We start from the raw sequence: 25,242 nt of genomic DNA on the forward strand, positions 1-25,242 counted from the left end.
CGGTTCTAGTTTGAACCGCGACTAATGGGTGGAGGTATTAGTAACGACCCATTAGTCCCGGTTCATGAACCGGGACTAAAGGCCCTCACGAACCGGGACTATTAGGTGTTTTTCTACTAGTGTTATGGTCTCAGTTGGTTTGAGTATTGACTTTCTTCAAAACCTGAATCTAGAGAAACTAAGTAGAGGGTCGCCTTTTGTGCAGGAATTTGCAGCAGGTCGGATCCCTTGCGCGTGCTCCTCCGCTTGTCCTCACCCTCTCGACCCTCCCCTTGCTCATCGCCATCCATTTTATTCAGAGTGTATATGGCGGGCAAAACACCTAAGCTCTAGGTGAGCTCCTACTCCACCCTATAGGTGTCGTAATTTGTATGATGTTTCCGTTATTAAGTTTGCAATCTAATGCCTTGCTCTACTGTTTTTATCTCTAATCTCAACGTTTCGAATTTTATTGGTCATAGGTTACTTGAATGATTCATGGGAATTGGAATGTGGGGGGGTCTCAAAGAATTTTTATCAAGAAAAATCCAAATACCAACATTTGCTAATCTCGCTCGATGGTTGAGGTCTTATAGAGAACATCATCGGTATAATGTTGTTGAGAGCAACCTGCCAACATCATTTTCTCCAGAAGATTGAGAACCGGTAGGATTATATTTGTATTACACTGACATTCTCTCTCCTTCGACTAACTAAACATTGAATTACTGTTGTACATGCATCCTACTTCATATGAGCAGCGTCATGTTTCGAGAAAATAAACAGTGTGAGTTTACTATTAAAGTGGATGCCTTGTTTCTCCAGGAATGAGCTTAAAAACACATGAGCTACTGTGACTAGGTGACCGCTTGATTAGGTGTATGTGTTAGTTTAATGTTCTGTAACATGTTAGACGTATGCAGTATTTTTGGACTGAGACTTGCTCCTGTTGTTTGTTTCAGATATTCGGTCTAAGATCGCAAGCCGAAAGACATTGCCCCGCTCGTTTACAAAGCGTCAAAGAGAAAGAATTGGAAGGTTCGGGAGGCCCTCTTACACAATGCATGGATCCTCAAGATCAAACCGCCCACCATCATCTCCACGGAGCACATCTTGCAGTTCTTCACTCTTTGGGCGCTTTTGCATGAGGTCCAACTCGATGATCTCACCGAGGATGATATTGTGTGGAAGCATACGGCTAGTGGAACCTACTCGGCGGCATCCGCATACAAGGCTCAATTCTTAGGGATGGTTCTTACACCCTTGGACAAAATGGTTTGGAAGTCTTGGGCTCCACCAACAGTTAAGTTCTTCGCTTGGTTGGCGCTACAAGACATAATTTGGACTGTCGATCGATTGGCAAAACATGGGTGGCCCATCTGTGGTCTCTGCCCTCTCTGCATGAGAGTGCGGGAATGTGGGCCTCACCTCTTCTACAAATGCGGCTACACACGAAGGCTTTGGTCTTTGATCATTGACAAATATCATATTCTCGGTCTTGACACCAACGGTTGGCCCCTGTTCGACTCTGTTGAGGCTTGGTGGGCAAGTACCCGCGACAACGCCGCGCCAAACCGCCAAGCCAAGGCGTCCCTCACCATGCTTGTCTCATGGTCTGAAACGAGCGAAATGCAAGGGTCTTCAAGCATAGGAGCGCTCCTCCAACTATATTGCTTGCCTCCATAGAGATCGAGGCCAACCTTTGGGTCATCGCCGGTGCAAAAAAAATTAGGGTCCATTATTTTACGAGAGTGACCCCATGCCGTGTATTGAGTGACTTGTAACAAACTCTTTTCTCTCTCATTTAATGGATGAGGCAAAGCTTTTGCCTCCGTTTTAAAAAAACAAACCAATATATGTCTTTTGTTTATGTTTTTTGTTTATGTTTCCTGATGTGTTTTAGATGAACCGAAGCACTTGTGTCTATATGGATACTAGCTACTTTTACTTCAGCACATAAAGAACGAAATCTGTATGAGTATCTTTTTTTTATTTACTTTAAAGCATTTCTACATAAGCAAAATATATCAACGGGCAGTATGTTGGAATAAAATCATATATCAGGTTCATGTTTACCCTTGTCTTTACACATATACAAATTTGTTTCTAGAGCAAGGATGAAAAGCACTCCATACACACCCGCAAGGATGATGATCCATCTGTTTCTAGGATGGTGGGACTTGAGGTCAAACTGCACTGGTTTACATTCAACTTCGCTTGTTGATATTTCTGACATATACTTGATGGAATATACATAAATATGTGTTTTTTCTTATAGGTATGCACCAGAATCAAGGATCTGCTACTTGATGAAATATACAGGAGACTCTCCTATTCAACATTACGTTAAAAAAAGAATCAAGGATCAGTTCAATGGGAATTGGAATGATGAGAACACTTGTTTGAGCACATGTGATCCTCATAATAGCATATTTGTAATAAATCACTGTAGTCAAATCACTTTTTTTGATAATTCTATAGTCAAATCACTTACAGTTGTGTATAAGTGTCATTAAGGATCAACCTAGACCCGCGGAGGTGCATAAGCTAGATAAGTGCGTACATGAACGCTCAGGAGGCGTGCCAATGACACGCCCCAGCCACTAGTTTGCATTTAGTGGTCCGGTCAATGCTTAACCGCCACAGCCACATTGTTCGATTTTATCTTTTGAGACCAACCACAATTTTTAATGAAGTGGAAGAGGTGGGGACGGGTCTAAAAAAGCAAGAATAAAGGGATTGGGTCATGCTCTCTAGTAGGGACGAGACTTGCCTACTCCCCTCGCGTGCTTCAATCTGTGCTCCCGCATACATGCTTTGATTTGATTGGAACAAAATAAGGCCCGCCCCCACCCCCTTAACATCAGGGGAAGAGATGATTAGATTAGAAAGAAAAAAGGAAAAACGACAACCGTAGGATGAAGTGGGAGCACGGGGAGGGAGCGGGCAAGCCGGATCCCTCTAGTAGGAGTGTGGTGGATCCAAGCTACATGACGTGGACAAGAGAAACAAATGGGCAATCATGTACGTGCGCACCGGACAGGTAAAGGATAGACCTGGCCCATGTGCAGAAGCGATTGGAACGACCGGTGTGAGTTAGCAGGGTGCGGAAATGAAACAATGTTTTAGGGCATCTCCGATGTGTTAAAAGCCGGAAATTGCTTTTGAAGGCCGAGCTCCATGGAGGCGTCCAAATGCAAAATTCCAAATCCATGAAAATTCATATTTTTACATTTTAAAAAATTCTGAAAAAAATACAGATATAGATGAAGGCATAATGCACAAGTGTGTAAATTTTCGAGACGAAACGAGATAAGGGTTGTGCAAAAAAAAACAAATTTGGGGCTTTTAACACATGATATTGTTCATATTTCCAAAACATGACTTTGTCTTTTTTGTAAAGGTTGCATTTCAATGTATTTCATCCTGAAATTTTACACACACACACACCTCACATCCTCGTTTACTTAAATAATTTTCTCAGATTTTTTGAAACTAAAAGTTTTGACTTTTGATTTTTTTTTCAAAAATTCGGCCTCCATGGAGGCCGATATTCCAAACGCAATTCTCTGTAAAAAAAAACTTTATATTTTTTAAGTTTATCCTCATGATGAATAGATCATTCCACACCACTCCAACAAGATTCATACATACTGCATTCCGTTTCAGCAGGACCATGTGGCCCGGTGGGCGCGTTATACAACTGCGGGCATAGACCGGGCTGGATTATGATCCAGTCAACTGAGAAATACTATATGGTTCGGTTAAACAACATAAACGAACGAACTAATGTATATAATATGTAAAGAACGAACTAATGTATGTACACGTATGAAGTAATGAACGAACCAATGATCAACACCTACTGCTACGAGTGTGCACGTATATGCATGTCAGGAACTCTGCACTATAACTACTGAGATCAGTCTAGAGAAACAGCTCGAGCAGAACGGGAGGCGCCTGCACCGCCTCGTCACGGTGCCGGCGCATGTGGCCGCCGAGCGCCTGCCCCGTCCCGAACCCTTGGCAGCAGATGTGGCACCGGTGCGCCTGCTTCTGATCCGTTGTACTCTTGGGCTTGACACGGTACTGGTCCCCGGCGGTGAGGGTGAGGGTGAGGGCGAGCGCGAGCCCGTGGCGGCCGCGCAGGTGGCTGGTCCGGTGGCCGCCGAGGGCCTGGAACGACGGGAACGAGCGGCCGCACGTCTTGCACACGAACTGATCCCCACCGGCGCGGCGCATCTTCTTCTTGAGGCCGGCCACGGCGCCGAGGGAGAGGGAGAGGGAGAGGGACACGGCCCGGTCTGCTGCTGGTCTCTGGTGCTTCGTCATGGACGGACGAACTGCGAATCTGTGATGGGTCGACGAACTAACCAACCGGTGAGAAGTTGGAGATTGAGGGACCGTGGCAGAAGGAACGGATGGAGCTGTGGAGTGTGGATGCTGCCTGTTGGTGTCTGTCGGGTGTGTGCATGGTTGGTGTTTATATAGTGGAGCGTGGAGGGGCAGGAAGACGAGTACTCCTAGCTCAGCACGGTCGCTCGCAGCCAGGTGGTCTCACTTCACTTGTGCCCCACGTCGGGGTTGACGTCGAGATCTGCCGGCGGGCGACTCGGCCATCTCTATCGCTTCACTGGGCTAGCGAGCTGGGACCGACGCGGTTGATTAGAATATTAGATTGACGTGTGCGCTGCGCTGGCTTCATCCATACCGCTGCTCGTGGAGTGAAGGGCCCGCGAAACGGCACGGAAGCTAGCAGCTCACTCACGGTGTCATCGGTTAAAAAAGGGACGAAGCCCAGAAGAAGATGGGTCCACCAACCGGCCGGTGACGTATCCCGTATTCCCGTTGCGCACTTGCCTGTGCGCGGTGTGGATCGAGCTCTGGTTTGGGGAAACATCCACTTTACAGGTCAAGAGTCAAGAGTCAAGAGTCAAGAGAGAAAGTCTTGCTCCCGAAGAATGAAAATCCAGACTCTTATCTAGACGAACAAACGGTCGGTCCAACCTTAAGCATCGTTCGTACTACTACTTGGCTTTGTTTTTCGCCTGGATCGTGCTGAAGGTTTCCCCTCGACTGAGGTCAGTAGTGCGCCACACGCTCACTCTAGTACCTAAAAAAGCTGTCCGTTCGATCCAGTAACGTGCGAACGCATGTGCGACGCTTTCTGGCATAGTGAAATTTCTTGGATACACATATGTACATACTCCCTCCATTTCATAATATAATGCACCCACGCTTTTTGAGATTCAGCCCTGACCATAAATTAGTTAATTAGACCAATAATACATAAATAATTTTACTGAAAATTATATTTTTTAAAAATTCTTTTGAATACAAATTCAAAGGTATCTATCATGCTCCCGCCGCAGTCACTCATGTTGGTTAATTTTATGGTTAAAATTAAATCTTAAAAAATGTGGGCGCACTACATTATACTAGAATGGAGGGAGTACCATATCTGTCGTTGCCGCAACATGTCCCAATTTATACGCAGAAACTGACTCTGAGGCCGCTCTGTCTCGGCTGTCTGCAACGTAACCTTGCGAAACTTTCCAATCCACTAATCAAACCTGCCCCTGAATCTCGGTGCAGGCCCCGCACCCCTATTAACTCCAATTAAACATTGTCATCTCACCTAGTAAGCCTCCTTCCCACGTTATGTAAGCCTTCGTAGATGTAGCAAAGCTCCTGTGCTACGTCAAGTGTCTAGCACATGTACGACGGTCCAAAGAAATCGTGTCCTGTTTTTGAACGAAATATATACACAATAGTGTTGCTAAATCTCAGTCGACTAAGACTTGATTATGTCTCAATCGATGAAATATATAAAAGGGGTTCCTGTCTCATTTTTATATTACAAAAAAACGGAGCCATCAGAAAAACCTATTAATAGCACTAAGGAATAGTCAAATGTACTACCTCTGTTTTTATTTACTCTGCATATTAGAGTTGACTGAAGTCAAACTTCATAAAGTTTGACAAAGTTTATAGAAAAAAGTACTAGCATTTACTATAAAAAATTTACATGGTATGAAAGTACATTCAATAATAAATCTAATTGTATTGATTTGTTATTGTATATGTTAATATATTTTTATAAATTTGGTCAAAGTTTACAAACCTTGACTTTGATTAAAGCTAATACACGGACGCGGATTTGGTGAACATGGGTGCACGTGCATCCGTTATGAATAGTAAATTCGGAAAAATGCTAGAAAAATAAAAAAACTGAATTATTTTTAATATACATAGTCAACCGGTATACTCGCATATGAAGTTTTACGAAGAAATATCATCCGTGGTAATCTGGCCAAAAATGACAAAATCAAAGCTAATCAAAGCTATATTACAGAACAATGTTTAATGAATAGTATGGCCGCATTTGTATTTTCTTCGCTAAGAATACCATGGGATGTCAATACATCATGAAACTTCACACGTGATAGAATGATCGACTAAGGTTCATGCCGCAAAATTTCAGAAATTTTTAATTTTTCTAGTATTTTTTTATATAAATTTGCTATTCACGTGGATGCGCGCGCACGCATGTTCACTTTTGTATTTTCGCTAATACACGGACTAAATAAAACCGAAGGGGGTACAACAGGAGTGTCAAACATAGAACCAAAGCCAGAACACAACGCGTGCTGTTTTCGACGTGTTGGCGTTATCACGCTTGATTGTTCTGTGGCTGCTGGACAAGTCGACATGAAGGTATCGCTCTAGCCTCTAGTCGACTCCTTCGTGATAAGGATGGATGAGGATGCCAGCTGTGTTTTCTCTTTATTTTTTTTTGAAACGAGCCAAAAGACTTGTCATTTTCATTGATTAAGAAGGAGTGAGAATTGCCCGGTTAATTGACGGAAAACCGGGCTAAAACCGATACAATCCAACCCATATAACAAGGATCCCACCGGCCAACCTGGCCACCGACATGGGATCACAGAGCTACAAAGAGGACAGCTGCACCGAAATCATGACGGCACATGCCAACAGAAGGCCACACGCGCGAACAACTGACAGCTCCGACTCTGACGACGATCATCACAAGGGAATATGCAGGACTTGCGCCGACCGTGCCCGCCGTAGCCGACCACCGAGCGCTTGTCATCGTCACCGCATGGACAACTCCACCGCAGCTCCAACTTCAAAGCAACCAAGCAACCAACGGAAGAGCACCTCGGACACGTCGGGAAGATCCGACTACCGAAGCCCGAGCCGCGACCAAAGCTCCTCTCGACGCCATCATCGTTGCCAAGCAGAAATCAGCGCCCCCGAGATGGACGCCTCAGCAAACTACGCGGCGAAGATGCCGCAACCCACGCGGCGAAGGTGCCGCCATCCACTGGTCTCCAGGTTGTGGCCGGCTCCGAGACGATGCCCCCAAGGAGGAAGAAGACGTGAAGGCGCCTTCATCGCCCGATCTCGAAGATCTGAGGTTTCCCTCCGGAGCCAAGGCCGCGGGAAGGGGGGAGGACCACACAACAGCAACGCTTCCAAGAAAGAGCACGACGCCCACGGGCGTCGCCGTCGCCAGATCCGGCAGAGGCCGGACATAGGATTTCTCCCGGAGATGCTCAACAACCACCTGCCCGCACCAACGCAGCCAACTAACCCCATCCTGCCGAGGCCGACCTCGAACTGGTCGTGGGATCCCGAGACCCACCACGCCCAGATGCGCGCACCACCCCCCAGCCGAAGCCGCTTCCACCAAATCCGGGGCCGCCGCCCCGGCAGCCACCACCATGCCGGGCTAGCAAACTGGCCAGCTCCTCAGCACCAAGCCGGGAGGAGGAGCCGCCACCCTGCCCCAACCCGCCGAGCAGGGCTACCGGGCTGAAGCCAGAGGAACCCACTGCAGCCGCAACACCGCCGGGAGGAGCCTCGTCAAGCAGCCAGGAGCCGCCGTCCGCATCCCCACTCGCCGGATCCACGCGCCAGGAGCCGCCGGAGCGCCGCCAATCGCCATGCCGTCCCCGCCAGATCCCGTCGAGGGGCATCAAGGCCGCACCCGACGCACGCGCCGCCATGCCCCTCGCCGTGCCAGCACCACCTGGCCGCGCCCGCCCGCGCACCGTGCGCCGCCACCCCGCGCTGCCTCGCCGCGCCGCCCCAAGCGCCAACGTGCCCGAGCTCCCTCTGGAGCGACCGGCCGCGCCGCACCATCTCGAGCGGGAGGAGCAAAAGGAACACCGCCGCCGCCGAGCCGCGCGGGCTTCGCCCGGCGACTGCTGCCGGCGGCGACGAGGGGAGTGGGGGCGGCGGGGTGTGGCTAGTGGCGGCGTCTAGGGTTCGCTCCTGACCGCTCGCGGGAGCGATCGAGGAGCGCTCGTTCCTGTCGTTTTCTCTTTAGACGACGTACGAGTATGAATATACGGAGTAGCCCATAGTATGTCTGTCATCGTCACTTCAAATTATCTATGCCTCACCCTCAATGTATCAGGACGCGTCAATAACCAGCCACCTTTCTTCTTTTCCTGTCACCGTAGCAGCTACTCCCTCCGTTCCAAATTAATTGTCTCGAAAATGAATGTATCTAAAACTAAAATATGTTTAGGGTCTCTCCCTGCACCCTTGAAACTGCGGACCGCGACATGAGCACGCCCGCGACGGGCGACCGCGCGGCGCCGCTGCCGGGCTGATCTCCTTCCTCCAACCTCCCCTGCCTCCGGCAGCCCCGGATCTGGAAGCTCCGCCCCGTGCGCTCGCCGCCCGTCCCAGCTTTGCTGCTCGTCGTGCCCGAGCAGCCCCTGTGGAAGCTGCGGGAAGCCGCGTCCACGGCGGCCCCATGTCCGCGACGGCTGCGCCGTCATCATCGGCCGCTTCGGCCCCGTCGCTCACCGCCCCTGCTCTGGCCGCCGCGCTCGCCGCGGCCTTCCTCGCCGGACGCAAGGCTGGCCCGGTCGTGCAGGGGCGCCTCGTCTCTGCGCCGACCAACCAACCTCCGCCGCCCGCCGCCCCCGTCCACCTTGTCGCGGCCCCCGCGCCCCTCCACCAGACCCCACCGGCGACGGCCACGCTGCCAACGCCTCCGACCCCGCGCCCGTGGCCACTGCCTCCGGCCTGTCGGCTCCGGTTGGAGAACGGCGGCCGGCAGGTCTCCCGCCCGCGTTCCCCGAAGGCTGCAGCGGCTTCCGCTCTGGCTGCAGCGGCGAGCTCTTTGGCCCAGCCGTCCGTCACCCTCGCCTGCTTTGCTGGTGCCGCCTTCGACCATCTTCTGAAGCCACCGGCGACAAGCCCCATCTGTTCCCCACCGCTCGATCCAGATCAGGCGGATCTGGATCCCGTCTCTCGACCGGCTCCGGCTGTGCTCGGCTCAACGCATGTCTCCCGTTGCTCCATCATCCATGGCGAGGGGGGAGTGGCGGCTTCTCTAGACGCAGCTTCAGCTCCTCTCGCCTCTGTTGCGAGCGAAGGGCTCGTCGTTCAGGCGCCTCCGGTGCGTCCGGGCTGGGGAAATTGGCGAGGATGTTTCGACCGGGTGGCGGCGTCAACAGTTCCTATGGCTCCATGCGAGAATGCTTTGGGAGGTTGGCAGCTCGTCTCGAGAGGGCGCCGCTCGGCTCCTGCTGCTTTTCGTCGCCTTGCTGTCAATGTGCGGAGTCCCCCTCCGGCGTGGCTGAGAGACAGGTGTATTCGGTGCCTCTGTCGAGGTCACCGAGCATACTCTTGTAGGGATCCAATTCGATGCACGGATTGTCTTTGATCCGGCCACATCGCCTGCTTCTGCCGTGCTGAGAAGCATGCCCATGCTTCACCACTCCAATGTCCTGCTCCATCACCTGCATCCATCGATGATGTCTCCATGACAGATGTGCAGTTCCAACCTATCTCGACTGAGCAAGTTGGGTTGGCGGAGGAGACCGAGCTGCTTCGCATCGAGCTTCGTGATTGCCTAGTGCGAGCCGGGAATGTTTTGGGGAGGGCGGAGGCCGCTCTCGCCAAACTAGAGGTGGTGCCGGATGTGTCTTCGCTGCCTGAGCTTCAGATTGGGGTTGTGCCCGATGTGTCCTTGCCGCCCGAGATTCAGGTTGGTTCTGTCGATGGGGAAGCATGCATGTATGGAGATCTCTCCCCTCGTGCTACATCCTGTCGGTTGTCGTTGCCTGCCGTGCCGATTACTTCTGGGAGTGAAGTTGTTGTCGAGGTCGTGGCTCCGGTGCTGCAGATTATGCCTGAGCTTCAGAAGGTTTGTGGGGAGCCTACTTCGCCTATTTCGATGGTGCTTCCTAAGGAGATGGGGCCTCTTGGAGGGAACTTGGTGATGTCGATTGCGACCTCTCCGCCGTCGTTGGAGCCCATTCAGACGCCCGACTTTGGGGACTGTGGAGGTTTGGCTGCTACTATTGCTCTCTCACCTGAGGTTGTTGACCAGGTGGCGTCTGCAGGTGATGAGGTAGGTGCTTTGGCACCTAATTCTGAGGTGACGAAGCCCATCCGGTCGCCCATCTTTGACCGTGATGCTATGATGGCACGTATTGACGAGATAGTCTTTCTGAAAAAGCTTGGCTGCTTGCTCGCCTCCTTGGAGGTAGCTTCTCCTGGGTCTGGCAAGGCGATTGGTTGCCTCCTAGCGGAGGAGGTTTCTACGGGCAAAATAAAGAAGGTAAAGAAGGCTCTCCGAACCATAGGCAAGAAGAGCGGTGTCATTGGTAAGGCGTCAGCGGCTGCTTAATGGAGGATACTCAGTCTCATTGTCCTCCATCTCCGTGGATTTGGTGGCGTTTAATGTATGCAACCTTGGTTTTGTTGGGGGTTTCTTTGAGGCATAGAAGTGTGAGGGTTCATGATTGTTACATGTTATGTGTATTTGTCGGGTTGATAGTGGGGTTATGGAGTTTGGTTCTTAGCGAGTAGTCCGCATGTGGTCTATATGTATCGGTTTTCGCCCGGTTTTCCGTTAATTAACTGGGCAATTCTCTTCTTCTTAATTAATCGATGAGGCAAATCTTTTGCCTCCGTTTCGAAAAAAAATTAATATGTTTAGATACATTCATTTTCGCGACAAGTAATTCCGAATAGAGGGAGTACGTAGCACGGAAGACGTGTCGGCCGTGTGCCAGTGATCGAACGTACTTCGGCAGAGCTACATGCAAGTGTCTAGCACACCTACGTACGACGATCCGGACAAAGCGTGTGCTCTTTTCTGTGGACGTACATAGTACTTGATGGACGCGTTGGCAGCACACCTGTTTTGAAGTTGCTCGGCAGTCGACATCAGCTCAAGGCATCCCTCTAGACTCTAGTCGACTCCTCCGTGATGTCTCCGTCCTTTTCTGGAGAGTTGAGGATGGCTGCTGCGTTTACACTATCGACGTCATGACTAGCGTTTTCACTATACTAGAAGTCCAGTTAACTGAACTTCGAAGCAAATAGTGGTTTCATGTACTTCGAGATGTGAGTTCTAGCGTTTTCTTATATACTTTTGACAATCCTTCCATATGTGAGCACTAAAGTGTGATCTACTCTATTTTATATTTTTAACAGAGGAAGTACAAGAAAACAACACTAACATTTCAAAGCGACACTAACGTTACCCTTAGGGCCAGTTCTTTTGTACTAGCTTCTAGCAGCTTATTGTCAAAATAAGCTAAAAGCTCAAAAGAACTCGTTTTGGAGAAGCTAGCTTAGCTTATTTCCACCTCCCCCTCCTTCACAATGGAAAAAAGCTGGGGGGAGGGTAGATTCCCGCGGCTTCTCACTTAAAAACGAAAGGGTATAGCTTGTTGCCATTGTTGTTTGCACATTTTACAGGAAAAATGCCACCGCCCCGTTCCCACCCAAGGAAAATGATTCACTCGTCCTCTCGCTCACTCGTCTTGCACAGGAGAGGCGCTCTCAGCGACAAAGAAGCTAGGGTTCCTCCCTAGGCCAGTAGCCGCCGCCGGTCGCCGTCGATCCCGTCCCTCCCTCCGGCGCCGCCAATATGGACGGCGGGTTGGCCACCCGCTGCCGCTGCACCTCCCTCTCACGCCTCACTAGGCAGCCCTTCTTCCCCATCTGCCTCCAGCCTTTCCAATTCCTCCGGTCGACGCCCCACTCCGTCAGTCTCCGCCGCCAAGACATGGACGGAGAGTAGCAGCTCCAGCGCCCTATTCTGCCACTCCATACGCAACATACTTCATGCAGGAGCAGCAACTCGTCGGAGCAAAGGCTCCTCTGCCTTTTCTCCCCACAATTTTTTGCTTTTCCCCTTTAGATTAGATGTACTCCCGGAAATGCTGCTGCTAGATGACGTTGATGCACTGGTAGGTGAGTATTATTTGTATTTGACAGTGGGGCTGTTCCAATGAATATGAATAAATTCTCTGTTTCAAAGAATATCGATTAATCAGACAACATTACACTTCAAGGGCATTACAGACTTTTCACTGGCTATACCACAGATAAGTTGCATTGAAAAGAACTCGCTAGCTTATTATCTCGGGCTTATTTCCACATGAGCTTATTTGGGGCTTATTTTCATAGGAGCTTATTTCCACAGCATAGCTGAAAAGAACTGGCCCTCAGTTTCCGGCAAAAAAAAGAAAAATGTTACCCTTAGTTGAGTATTCTCTTTGTTTTAAAATAACTGAACAAGATTGTCCAAAGTAAAACTTCATTAAGTTTGACTAAGTCTATAAAAAGAATCGGTATCAACAAAATCAAGTTTACATCATTCGATTTATTTGCAATATGTTTTCATATTATATATATTTGATAAAAAAAGAATTTTGAGACTTTGTTTCTACAGATTTGATCAAACGTTAAAAAGTTTGAATGGCGTAGATAGTTATAGCAGTTCGGTCAAAATTTTCACACTTTCAGTTTCTTTTCTACTTCCTGGTAATCGGCACTTGGCAAGCTACTCGTACGTTGTGCCTATACCTGGCCATGGGCAGCCCGGCCCGGACAGCCCGAACTGACCCGGCCCAAAAAAGCCTGACCCGGCGCGACCCGATCTTGCCCACGGGCCGGGCCTTGGCCTTGATTTTGAGCCTGATGACCGGGCTGGGCCCGGGCCTGTCGTATTTGCATTTTACAAAAGAGGCTTGATGGGCTTTTTGATTGATGGGTCGGGCTTGGGCCTGATTTTTAGGCCCTCCGGCCTGGTCGGGCTTGGTCCTAGGTTTTTACGTTGGGCTTTGGTAGGCCCGGCCCGACAGATGGCCAAGTATAGTTGTGCTAGTACGTGAACTTACGACATCTGTTTACCATAGTTCGTAAAACCAGTCCAAATGGTTGATCCAGCCAAGAAACCCTAAATCGAAGACCTGATACAAACTGAACTGACATCATTTTGTGATTTTGATTACGTTTGAGTATTTATTTGACCTAGCTCAATTATTAAAATAAATAAATTAAGCATTATGATTATTTTTCTGTTAACCAGTTGCAAAATCCTGAACCACCAGCCGCTTGGGTTAGGTTGCAAGACAATTTTTCAAACCATGTTGTTTAGAATCAGATTACGGATGATGGCGAATATAAATGGCGGCTCCTAAAACTCAACCCAAGTAAGACAATAGTTTTGGAAAAAAAGAAAGGCAATAGTTATCCGTTAAACTGTCAATGTTTTTTTATGATCATTATTTATAATTTCGATAACGTAGGTATATCAATTGATGCAACAGTTTGGTGTTTATCTTCTTTCATATCATGTTGCATCAAATTGACGCAACGACTGAGAGTTTGTCTTTCTTTTCTAGAAACAGATTGCATTGCAGAATTTTACAGATTGAAGTTGAAGTGGACTGGGGGTGAACAGCAGCCATATTCATGGAACAACATGTACAAGTGCATACGAGATCCACAAATCTTCAGTCGATCGGTTAAAAAACGGACCAATCCAAAGCAAAATCCAAGAACAGAGACACCAACCGGCAAAAACGTACTCTATCGAACCGTGAATCTGTAATTACAATGTCCTACAATTATCTCATAATATCATCCTAATCAAAGACATGTACAAGTGATTCCCTTCATCAAGAAATTGTACTAACTACTAGTAGATCCAGCTAGCTACCTAGACGAACAGCTCGAGCAAGACGGGCGGCTCGTAATTGGCGGCGGTCTGGCGCCCCACCGCCTCCTGATCCAGCGCCCCGACGCCGCGCCACACCCACTGGTCACCGTCGTCGGCGCCGCGCAGCGCCATCTCCTCCCGGTGCCGGCGCATGTGCCCTCCGAGCGCCTGGCCCATCTCGAACCCCAGCCCGCAGATGTGGCACTCGTGCGGCTTCTCCTCCTGACGCTTCCGCTCCTTGATGGCCCTGGCGACGCCGACGCCGAGCTCCAGCCCGTGGCGGCCGCGGAGGTGGCTGGTCCGGTGCCCGCCCAGCGCCTGGAACGTGGCGAAGGCCCGGCTGCAGGTCTTGCACACGAACTCGCCCTCCCCCGACGTGGCCACCACTCTGCCCCGCCGCGCCCTCTTCCTGGACGCCGCCGGCGCGCCGGCCGAGTCGGCTGACGTGGTGGACGACGCCGCCGAGTCCGTGGTGAGCGCCAGCGCCAGCGACACCGGCTCCTCCTCCCTCGCGCGCTTCACCGCCGCTCCCATCGCCGGATCCGTGTGGGCTCTGGTGCTTTTTTGTTGCAAGTACTTTGTCTCGCAGCTCTGGCTCCGTGGCATGGAAAGAAGATGGATGAGTTGATGGAGCGGCGGCGCGGTGGTGGTTTTATATATAGGTTGGTGTGTCGCGACGGGTCGAGGCGGTGGAGGTGGCGTGCCGCCTGCGTAGTGGTGCGGGGGGAGCTAACGTGGGTGTCAAGTCGGCGGGGTGGTGGCCGACCTCGGGTGGGTGGACCAATCGTCGGAAGCCACCGCGCCGCTCAAGACGTGGATGGATGTCACGCGATCGATCGGATATGCTCGAGGCGAGCCGACTCGAGCGTGTGGCGCGCGGCGATGCGCGTGGCCGGCGGCGCGCGGTGGCTTAGCCGCGCGGGCAACGTACCTTAGCCGCGTGGGCGGATTCGGCGGTTCGTTGGTTAATGGGAATGAAATGTCCGTAGAATAGTCCAGGCTGCGCGCGCGCGCGTTTCGACTGGAGGCACACTGGATCGAGCTGGGGGTCCGGAATGTTCTGGAGTTTCTTTCTGGCCAAGGTCGACCGGCCGGGATATTTTCCGGCCAGACGTGTGTGGAAAAGCGCTTTGCTGAGTCGACGAAGACGTGCGCGAGCTGGCATGACGTGCGGGGTGATTTGACGACGCGCGCGACGGTGACTTGCTCTCGCTTCTTCTTCTACGCTGGATGTGTGCAGCTGGCGCTATAGTCGACGTTCAAAGTGCCCGGCCTGCCAACCGTGAACTGTTAATTGAAAGTGCAGTGGGAGTTATGAAAGTTTCAGCCAATTAAGAGTGTGTGGCGAAAAGATCTCCTGACAAATATATACTTGGGGTCTAAGCTTCTCCGTTAGACGGAGTGGATAAAAGGTGATTCACCTAAAAACTTTTAGGTGGGCCTTCCTCGGTTGAGCCGACATTTCTCCCCCTGCAAGAACTTTCGCCGTCATAGGCATATTTTTTTTGGGGGGGGGGGGGGGGGGGGGGGGGGGGGGAGAGGGAATCAGGCAATTGTGCTATTAGGAGTTGATATGGTTGGGCAACACCATCCTCGGTAGCCAAATATCCAAGCCTTAGTGCATGTGTGGATAAACAAAAAATACTGCCTAGTTTTGGTAGTATTTTTTTTTGGAAAAAGTAGTTATATTAGGAAGTCTGTTAGAAATAACTACGCATTTAATCTCGTTTGTATAAGGCTGGTCACAATGGGCAAGAACATAAGCTAGTAACTTACACACTTCCCTAGACTATGTTCCTACCTTCATAGTGGGTAGGAATATCTATGTAGTGTCATGCAACGATGTATTTATTAGGTTATAGACTTATTGTTTCTTGGAGTGTGTGATGTTCCGGTAACTTAGCTAGTTACCACAAGCACCTCTCTCCTCATTAAATATGTGCCACATAAGCAAAGTTGTATTGGAGTGTGTGATGTTACTCCTAAGTTTCTCCCCATTGTGACCAGCCTAAGAAGAATTAGGAAACGTTTACGGCTAGTCACGTGCGAGTTGCACAATCCTACTGGATCAAACGACGCCGGATAGCACACGTGGCCATGTCGCTATCGCAACCTCCCTGGCCCATCACCGCTCCCCACCCTCTCGATCCCTTCGATGCTTTTATCCTGTACAGCTTTGCTCATCCACTCATCCCCTACCCTCCAGCACTTGCGCCCGTAGCGAGCGCCCAAATCAAGTCGCCGGAGAAATCACCTCTATTCCCACGGGCTGCCCTTTTTTGCATCTAGATCGGGTCAAGATGGGGCTGGCAGTCGACCACCCCCCGCCGTGCACACAGCTGATGCGAGGAGTACTCATGGGCTGATGCAACCCAAGGAAGCCATGGCCATCCATCTCCTCGTCCTCCCTCTCAGCGAGGTTAAGTGCTTTGCAACCGGCGAGGCTAGAGGTAGTGGCCACCGGTGCTGGCGCTGCAACGGGCACCGGGAAAGCGATCACCGGTGCCCAAATTTGCTGTGACCAGGCAACGAAGAGCGTGGCCTGCGGCAACTGCGCCACAGATTTTTGCTGCAACGGGCAACGGAGAAGTTACCACCAGCGCCCGGGCAGCCAGGCGACGACGAGCGTGCCCGGCGGCGGCGGGCCCATGGTTTTTTGTGCAACGGGCAACGGGAAAAGCTATCACCAACGCCTGGTTTTTGCTACAATCCAGAGTATGTATGTATGGCATCGCTGACAGCTAGGTGCCGAGCCGACGGTGGGGCCAACACGAGCTACATAGCTGGGTCCCTGCGGCGGCACTTGGTTGGAACGAACAGGCCGTCCGGGACATGACAAAAAAAAAGGCAGAACCAGTGAACCGCTGGTTAGGGTCAGTGGATAACTCCTGTAGACAGCTTTGTTCCATACTTGCATTCGCCGCGCCGCAGGTGCCATACGCGTTTTCTTGGCTGTTCCCAACAGTGGCACACGGCTCCCGTTTCCCTCCGGAGCAAGCAAGCAAAGCTTTGTTCAAAAAAAAAAAAAAGCTTAATCAGCTCGCGCGGCAGCTCGTCGGCCGAACAACTGCAAACAATTCCGGCCGGTGCACGTACGCAGTGGCGCGTGCTTGTCAACTGCAAGCTGCTCGGTTTAGTACTCCCTCCGTCCGGGTTTATTGGGCCTGTTAGCCACGGCACGAGGACCAAGGAAGAATATTACTGGTAATCATCCGTGACTTACGAAAGTAGCAGCAGCTAATTAGATTAATCTGCAGTTATTCCAAAGCCTCACAGCAGCTAATTGCCCAGCTTTACTTTCGCATGCAACCAACCACAGCGCGAGGCAGTTATTGCTCACAGCTGGTACTTTGCTGTTTTCCCGCATGCAACGATGAAGCCGAAACGGTAGCCCAATCGTGTGCGTGCTCGGCGGAGCTGATCGAGAAAAGTAAACACACATATTTAGCGGGGCCTTACAAAAACAGATCAGAGCAAACTTGCTAAGAGGCCCAATAAACCCGGACGGAGGGAGTACTACTCTCTCCGTCCCAAAAAATTTGTTTGAATATGTGGCCGTATGCATCGTTCTGATGCAGAGGCCGAGGAGTCCCTCATTTTAAAAAAAACAAAGTATTAAGCCACGTTTTATTATTAGATACATTCTTATCTAGATTAATTTAAGACAAAAATTTTGGGACGGTGAAAGTATTTGTTTATTCGTGCTTTCTACTGGTGCCCTTTTGGTTTTTTAATCTGCAAAAAGCGAGCGAGCCGGCGTTACTCTTGCACCCGACGAGACGATGGGACGGTGTATGCTGACCGACCACCAAAGGGGTCTGCATGTGCATGCAACATGGCCGCTCGTAGTTCTAGACTTCTAGTCGTTGCTGATCCCAGGCCCGCCCGCCAAGTCGATCCATAACACACCACATGGTCGCTCTGCTTACTCGTTCCGGATCGCGGGCGGCGCCGGGGCTCGATGCGATCGATCGGCACATGTTTCAACGGAGGACGAAGTTTCACCACAGGAGAAGAATAAAATAATACGGCAGAAGACGCGTCAACTACTCCGACAAGTGGTGTAGCAAGTGCGTGCAATGTTTTCATAAGCGGTGATGTCATGATTTTGCGGGTAGTGTCTACATACGTCCCATGTGAGCACCGGGGACGTGCCTCCTGCATTTACCGTATTCTCACTGTTTTTTTTACGGTCACGTCTTTTTTACGGTCGCGTTACTAGATTGAAGCATCTACCGCCGTGATGGACAAATCCAGCCCTTCAAACGTCCGTCGACATTACACCCGGCCTCTGCATAACTAAGATACACATGACCAGAAGTCCTCACGCAAAAAAAAAAAAGAAAACAAAATGCAAAAAAACATGTAGAGTACGTATAATGGCTAATCCGTAGGTGGACCAATTCTAAGATCATGCTGCCCCCATATTGGGTAAAAATATTCCTCGATGTAGCCTCCAAATGTGTACACACGTCCGTAAATAGGTCTTGATTCTCCACTTGCTGTAGGAAGGACCATAAATAAAGCGTTCTGATACATCTGTACATAACCTGCATAAGAGAAATACGTTTACCATGAAAAACCTTATCATATATTTCTTCTTAGCCAAAGTGACCAAATCACGGCAAGTGCTTCCACCCTGAGTAAAATTCCAAACATGTGATCGCTCCCATGTAAGCAGTTGCCAAATATGTTAGCAACACTACAAGAAGGATACAAGTCAAAAGCTATTTGGATGACTGCCCATATAGAACGAGCGAATTTACATTGAAAGAACAAATGTTTTATTGTCTCATCATGCTAACAAAAAACGCATTGCTTACTTCCATGCCAATTCCTCTTAATAAGATTATTTTAGTAAAAATGACTTCGCGACGAAGATACCATGCGAAGATTTTAATCTTAAGAGGTATCTTCATCTTTCAGACCTTATTATTATCGACTGACACAACCGACTAGATCAAAGCTCTATACATGGAATCCACTGAGAATTGTCCACTACCATGTATGTTTCAAAGAAATACGTCGGACCCTTGTGACAACTGCACCGTGGTTAACCGTTAAAAGCAGTGTGTTCCATGATTGGAATCTGGATCCAATTAAATCTCTTCTAAACATCACATTTGGCGGGAATGATTCTAAAACCGTGGCGATAGTATCACCCTTATGACACATAATATTGTCTAGTGCTAGATATTGTTCCTAGAGTGTAGCGTTAACTAGCCACTTATCGTCCCAGAATATATAATTTTTGTGCCATCCTTAATCGAGAAGGATCCATAGTAAAAGTAATATTTGTTCGTTGCCATTAGACTCGCCGATAAATAAAAGTCCCCTAGCTTCCAGTATACTACTTGAGATACCAAATTTGAAAAACCCATATATTTTCGCTTTAGTAAGGATTGACATATACCATCTTTCCTCAATAACTTAAATAATAACTTTGAGGAGAAATAGGAGGGACAGAGGGACACTAACGAGCTGTAGAACATAGACGTCACGCCTTAGCCTTACCCAAAAACAATTGGCTTGTATCGACGTCGTCGCGATCGTTTTCTCGAGCCTCCGGTCATGGTTTGCCGTGTAAAAGAACTGATCAGTCCGTATTGAGGTTAGCTAGTCCGAATTTTGAGAAAACAGACACGAGCACACGCGTACGACTGTTCACATTGACGATCGATCGACCGTGTGGTGCATGTACCTCTACAGAGAAATTCCGTAGCTGTGGCGCAGCAATTTAGGTGAACGCGGCAAGCCGTTTTTGGACTAGAGAAAGAGTGGAAGAGCCAAAATGGGAAATGTGGAATCGTGCTCGTTCTTCCGGCGCAAGACTCGTCGTCGACTAGCCTGTCAAATCGTTGCCTGTCAAGTTAGTACAACTGACGTTCACTGGTGAAAGAACCTATGTTCGGGTCCCACAGGTCACCAACGCTTTCTTTCTTTTGCCCTATGCTTAACACCGTGAGCTCGCTAATTAGTAAAAAATGCTACACTTGCGGAAAGCTGTTACGGGCTGATCTTAAGGATCCCTTGCTCGCCAAGACGTCAATCCCTTTTTTTCATGGTAATACGTGTCTCATTCATATCATAACAATTAAAATACAAGTCACGTAAGGACCGACATGACAAAACTGAAAAGATAGAAGAACATCTCTAAGCTTGGCACCAACGCCCGTCACCTGCCTCCGGCACCACGACAGCAGCCACCGTAGAAAAGAATGATGGATCACCTCCTCACCCGAGCTCGACGCGGCTCCATCGCTGATATGCAGCTTTGCGGACCTCCAAGGTGGCTCACCAAAAGTGAAGCCCTTACCGTTGAACGAATCAGACCGGGGCAACACCCCGGACACGCCATCGAACTCCAGATATGACACCCCACCGCAACTAAGACGTCGCAGAAGGAAACCATACCTGCCATCCACGAACCATGAACCCGACACATGTTCCGTCTTCCAGATGTTGTCGATGCAGGCCACAATCTGCATCCGCTCCTGGACTACCTACCAAGCTCCGCGCCGACGCTGGAGCAAACGTCGTCGCAACGGCGGAGCCCGAGGACACAGGTCCACCACGAGGATGCCGCCGCCGCCACGCCATCCTTGCTTGAACAGGCTGGTTTCCAAATCCATCCCCAACCATAGGACCAATGACCTTGTCAAGGAAGGATCCGAAGAATCTTTATTCAGTGATGTCATCATCGCCGCCGAAACAAAGACGATGAACAACCTAAAAATCTAAACTACGAAGAGGTAAAAATGATCCACACGCGTGGATCCGGCGATCCCCCTCACCGCCGACGACCGAGGTCGCCGGCGGAGGGGAGCCGCCGGAGGACGGCGCTGGAAGATTGGGTCTCCTGGCGGCGGCTAGGGTTCCAGCTGCCACGGACACGAGAAAAACGTGTTATGACTCCAACCCCCCTCCTCTCTAAATCTTCTCTAGCCATATTTTGACACATGAGTCCGTAACATCTGTCCTGTAGAAATATATCCGTAAGTCTAGCATTATAGCTAATTAATTAAGCTTCCGTCCCATCCCATTTCGCGGGCCCTTCCGTACGTCCAACCGCGTACAGGTCTACATGGGGAGCAAGCTAAGCAATTGCTCTCAACTGACGCACCAGAGGAGAAGAGAAGGTTCGGCCTTTTCAAACACGCACTTTAGCCGGGTCGACGCCGATCGCGACTGGCTCCAACCTCCAGACGTCAACAACGACGTGGTGTACACGTGACGACGCGCCTGGCTGCTACCACCTGCGAGTACTAGTACTCCGTCCGTCTAGTATAAAAGGCCAACAATCCACGGAACCCAACCACATCCACAGCCAATTCCGAGCTCTTCCGAGTCCCTGAATCCATCTCTCATCTCCTCCATCGTTCCACAGACGCACGAGCTCTCGTCGAGCAGGCCATACCGGACTGGCTAGCCGAGCTCCGATGGTTTCCTCAATGAAGCAGTGCAGAGATGAGGCCCAGGAGGTGCCCCTGTCCCTCTCGCTCTCCCTCGGCGTCATGGCCGACCGCAGCAAGAAGCAGCGCCGCGGCGGCGCAGATGGCGAGTTCGTCTGCAAGACGTGCAGCCGCGCCTTCCCGTCGTTCCAGGCGCTGGGCGGGCACCGGACTAGCCACCTCCGCGGCCGCCACGGGCTAGCGCTCGGCCTCACTTCAGGGTCCGATCAGCCGGGGACCAAGAAGACGACGGACCAGAAGCAGGCGCACCAGTGCCACGTCTGCGGGCTGGAGTTCGAGATGGGGCAGGCGATGGGCGGCCACATGCGCCGACACCGCGAGCAGGAGGCCGCCACCACGGCGCAGGCGCCGCCCGTTCTGCTCCAGCTCTTCGTCTAGCACCGCACTGATTTCTCTCAAGTTACATAGCTAGGCATTTCTGGTTCTAGTAGAGATTTACAGGTTGGCCTATGTGCGCGGTTTGGTTTGTACATTTGCTGCACACTACTGTAGCTCGTTGGTCTGTTCGCTCTTGTTAGGTATATATGCACATATTTTAGGACTCATTCATTCGTTCATTTACTGTTTACTGATATTATCTACACTTTATTGATTCGTACATATATTTGTTCTACTCAACTAGTACGAGTTGAGTTAACCATAATGACGATCTCCCTAACACGGATTTTCTTTTCTTGAGAAGGAGGCAGGCCGGGTCTCGGCATACGCATTGTTTGACACACACAATTATTTTTAGTATAATAAAAATCTAGGTCGTATCTAAAAAGCGAAAAAAAATGTTGACAGAGAGAAAGGGAAGCATAAAATAGACAGCAGTCGCATCACAGGGTGAAAGTGATCATACATGAAGATGGCTTTCGGCCATGGTTATCTGGATGGTTATGTTTGTATGCATCTCCCCTGCAAAAAATATGGATGTAAGAATCTAAAAAGTTGTATGCTGTGAGTTTGTTGCGAGAGATGGAACTTGTCGGCTGACCGTAACGTCGTAGATCTGGAATGTGGTGCTTATGTGCAGCGAGAGCTCTGTGGTTTGGACACCCAATATTTGGGGCATCGATATTCATGTTGAGAGCCAAAGCACATGGTACGTAGAGATAACGTAGCAAGCAAGATTTTATGTTGAGACTGCATCTCATGGCGTGGGCATCCTAGGTGTTATGTAAGTCCTCACCGGTGCTTCTCCCACGGGTTCCGTCTTCGGCCCGGCCGGGTCTTGCCGCCCACTAGGCACTAGCTGACCTCTTGGCGCTTTCGGTGGGAGTACATTGATCATGTCAAGTTTGGAGTTGCGCCCGTTCGGATGTGGTGCCTTGTGTCAGTCGTGACGCGGCGTGGGTATTCTTAGCCCCGAGTCTCTTTGCCTTATGTGGCCGGAGGCCGGGCTAAGTGGATTTAGTTGTGTGTGTCCTCTACTTGGGTTGAGCATCCCTCTTCCCCCGCTTCGGGTACCATTCTCGCGTCTCCTTACATCCATATAGTGTGTTGTACCATCTCTTGTACTTTCTCTATTCTCTTTTATCATTGAAATGATATGCAAGCTTTGTGTATTCGCGAAAAGAAAGAATTTATGTTGAGATATGTTTGGGAGAGCATGATTTTGATTTAGTAGCGTGCTTAGGTCTAACGAGACAAGCAGGGAAAAGAGTTGAGTCACTGGCTTACTTGTTGGTGCCAACATTTGTTTGAGAGAGGATGGACGGCCTGCAATCACCAACTCCCACTAGTGCAGAACCGGCCTTTAGTGCCGGTTCGTAACGGGCTTTAGTGCCGGTTCGCCAACCAGCACTAAAGAGTGGGAACTAAAGGTCCCCTCCCTTTAGTACCGGTTCGTCACGAACCGGCGCTAAAGTGCCACCACGTGGCATGAGCCAGACCCGTTTGCGTGGAGGGCATTAGTACCGGTTGGTAAATGTTTGGGTGTTTTTTAAATTTTTTCTTTAATTTTGTGTTTTCAATTTAATTTAGTGATTGTTTTACATTATAATGAGTTGTTAAATCCTTAGGCGAAAGTACCGCGGATTAGTTTCGACTGGATGCATTATTGGATATCTCTACTAGCTAGCTAGCTAGAGTATATGCCATATCCATATTATACTTGATCAACTATAATATATACGGATATGGCATATACTTGATCACTTAGGTAGGATCCATCCAGCTGAAACTAATTTGCGGTTTTTTCATTAAATGATATAATAATTAACTAGCTATCTAATCACCACCAGCACTACTAGCTTAAAGAAGAAACATTCACTTGTACCAGAAGCAAAAATATTATCGATCGAGTTCAACATGATTGTCATGATATTATAAGCGTTCATATATAACACCACAAAAGCAAATCACTTAAGTTCAGAACGAAGAACACGGACATGAAAAGACAAGTACTAATTAAGAGCAGCATGAAGAACTAGCTAAATCACTCCTGCTAGCTACTCTCTCTGGTAAAATAGCATAGAACATGTATATCTCTCCTGATTGATCATATTGGAGCATGCCGATGAACATGTCTCCTAATCGTGGGATGCGCTTCTCATTGCTGCCCCCTAGTACTTCTCTGCGATCATTAACAATTTTCCTCAAATCTTTCACTATTAAGCATTCATCACTTCTAGAAATCGTGAATGCATTCATGTGCAATGCAGGATATCTTGGACGTAAGCTAACAATTGACATCTGACCTTTAGTCTCGATCCCCTGAGGCACAACTGTCATCGGGAGTCCTTGTTGAAGAACATTGTATAGTACTTAATTAATATACTTAGCAATGAAAGTTTAGGAAAAAAATTATGTATGCAAAATATGCACTGAGGACAAATAGTAAATATCTTACCATCATTCCTAAATAGATGTGACCGTAGTTCAATACCATCACTATTGGTCGCACGTTTTGAGTACTAACATTTCTAAGTGCAGGAAGAAAATTTGTCTTGACAGTATGAAGATCCTTAAGCCATGAAACATAATAACTTATCTCCTCGTAGTTTAGTTCAGCTCCGGGACAGTAGTAGGTCCTGTCTACCAAGCGTCGGACATGTTTGGTTGAATGGAGATAAGCTGTCAATATAAATTAGTTATCAGTTATTTTTTAATAAGCAACATCAAAGACAAAAATATAGTTGAGAAGAACTCACATAATGGTAGAACTGGAGGCGTCTGCGCATCGACCCATATGTCTCTATTACCTTCAATATCATCTTCTGGACGAATATCAAAGGTGATAACCATACCAGGCCCAAATGCATAAGCCTTGCATAGTGCTTGCCAAGTTTTGCATTCAAAATAGGTGTACGTGTGTGCATTGTATACTTTGACGTTGAAAGTATAACCATCATGCTCAGTTTTCAGGTAAGCTCTCTTTATTTCCATAGTTTCCATATCTTTGAAACCTATCTTATCCAAGATAAAAATTCTTGCATGGCACGAGATGCGCTAGTAGAATAATGAAAATTAAAAATTATAAGTCAGCCAAATGAAGCATATATAAGTCATGCTTAATTACGAAAACAGACTTGTCGTTGTGACTTACTGTATCGAATTCGAAAGTCTCATTCAGCTTGATGCTGAATCACGTACCATCAACAAGGAAATTTCTGTCGCACTGGCCGCGCTGGTCTTCACAGTATTCGCACATAATGAAATTTTTTCCGTCGTCAGACGATATTTCGTTTGTTCATATTAGGCGAAACATTAATCACTTACTAATTCAATTAATTCAACTACTTCTATTAATTCAACTAAGCATTTACTAAAAATAAACTAGTTATATTAATTCAATTA

At 49.0% G+C, this 25,242-nt stretch overlaps 3 protein-coding genes across 3 annotated transcripts; 1 reads left to right on the forward strand and 2 right to left on the reverse strand.

Annotated features, from left to right (window-relative positions):
• Window positions 1–3,721: 3,721 nt before the first annotated feature.
• On the reverse strand, window positions 3,722–4,428 carry LOC123117489 (zinc finger protein ZAT11). The gene has a single exon (XM_044538233.1). It carries the CDS (start codon window positions 4,309–4,311, stop codon window positions 3,907–3,909), a length of 405 nt encoding a protein of 134 aa, XP_044394168.1. The 5' UTR covers window positions 4,312–4,428; the 3' UTR covers window positions 3,722–3,906.
• A 9,446-nt stretch (window positions 4,429–13,874) lies between these two features.
• LOC123117490 (zinc finger protein ZAT1) lies at window positions 13,875–14,720 on the reverse strand. The gene has a single exon (XM_044538234.1). The coding sequence runs from the start codon at window positions 14,591–14,593 to the stop codon at window positions 13,988–13,990; it is 606 nt and encodes a 201-aa protein (XP_044394169.1). The 5' UTR covers window positions 14,594–14,720; the 3' UTR covers window positions 13,875–13,987.
• Window positions 14,721–21,301: 6,581 nt separating this feature from the next.
• Window positions 21,302–22,004, forward strand: LOC123117491 (zinc finger protein ZAT8). The gene has a single exon (XM_044538235.1). It carries the CDS (start codon window positions 21,427–21,429, stop codon window positions 21,835–21,837), a length of 411 nt encoding a protein of 136 aa, XP_044394170.1. The 5' UTR covers window positions 21,302–21,426; the 3' UTR covers window positions 21,838–22,004.
• Window positions 22,005–25,242: the final 3,238 nt, after the last annotated feature.

Source organism: Triticum aestivum, chromosome 5B, assembly GCF_018294505.1.
Source record: "Triticum aestivum cultivar Chinese Spring chromosome 5B, IWGSC CS RefSeq v2.1, whole genome shotgun sequence".
Classification (NCBI taxonomy): domain Eukaryota; kingdom Viridiplantae; phylum Streptophyta; class Magnoliopsida; order Poales; family Poaceae; genus Triticum; species Triticum aestivum.

Coding starts and splice junctions, on each gene's coding strand:
- LOC123117489 (XM_044538233.1), bottom strand. CDS start 4,311: ATGACGAAGCACCAGAGACCAGCAGCAGACCGGGCCGTGTCCCTCTCC.
- LOC123117490 (XM_044538234.1), bottom strand. CDS start 14,593: ATGCCACGGAGCCAGAGCTGCGAGACAAAGTACTTGCAACAAAAAAGC.
- LOC123117491 (XM_044538235.1), top strand. CDS start 21,427: ATGGTTTCCTCAATGAAGCAGTGCAGAGATGAGGCCCAGGAGGTGCCC.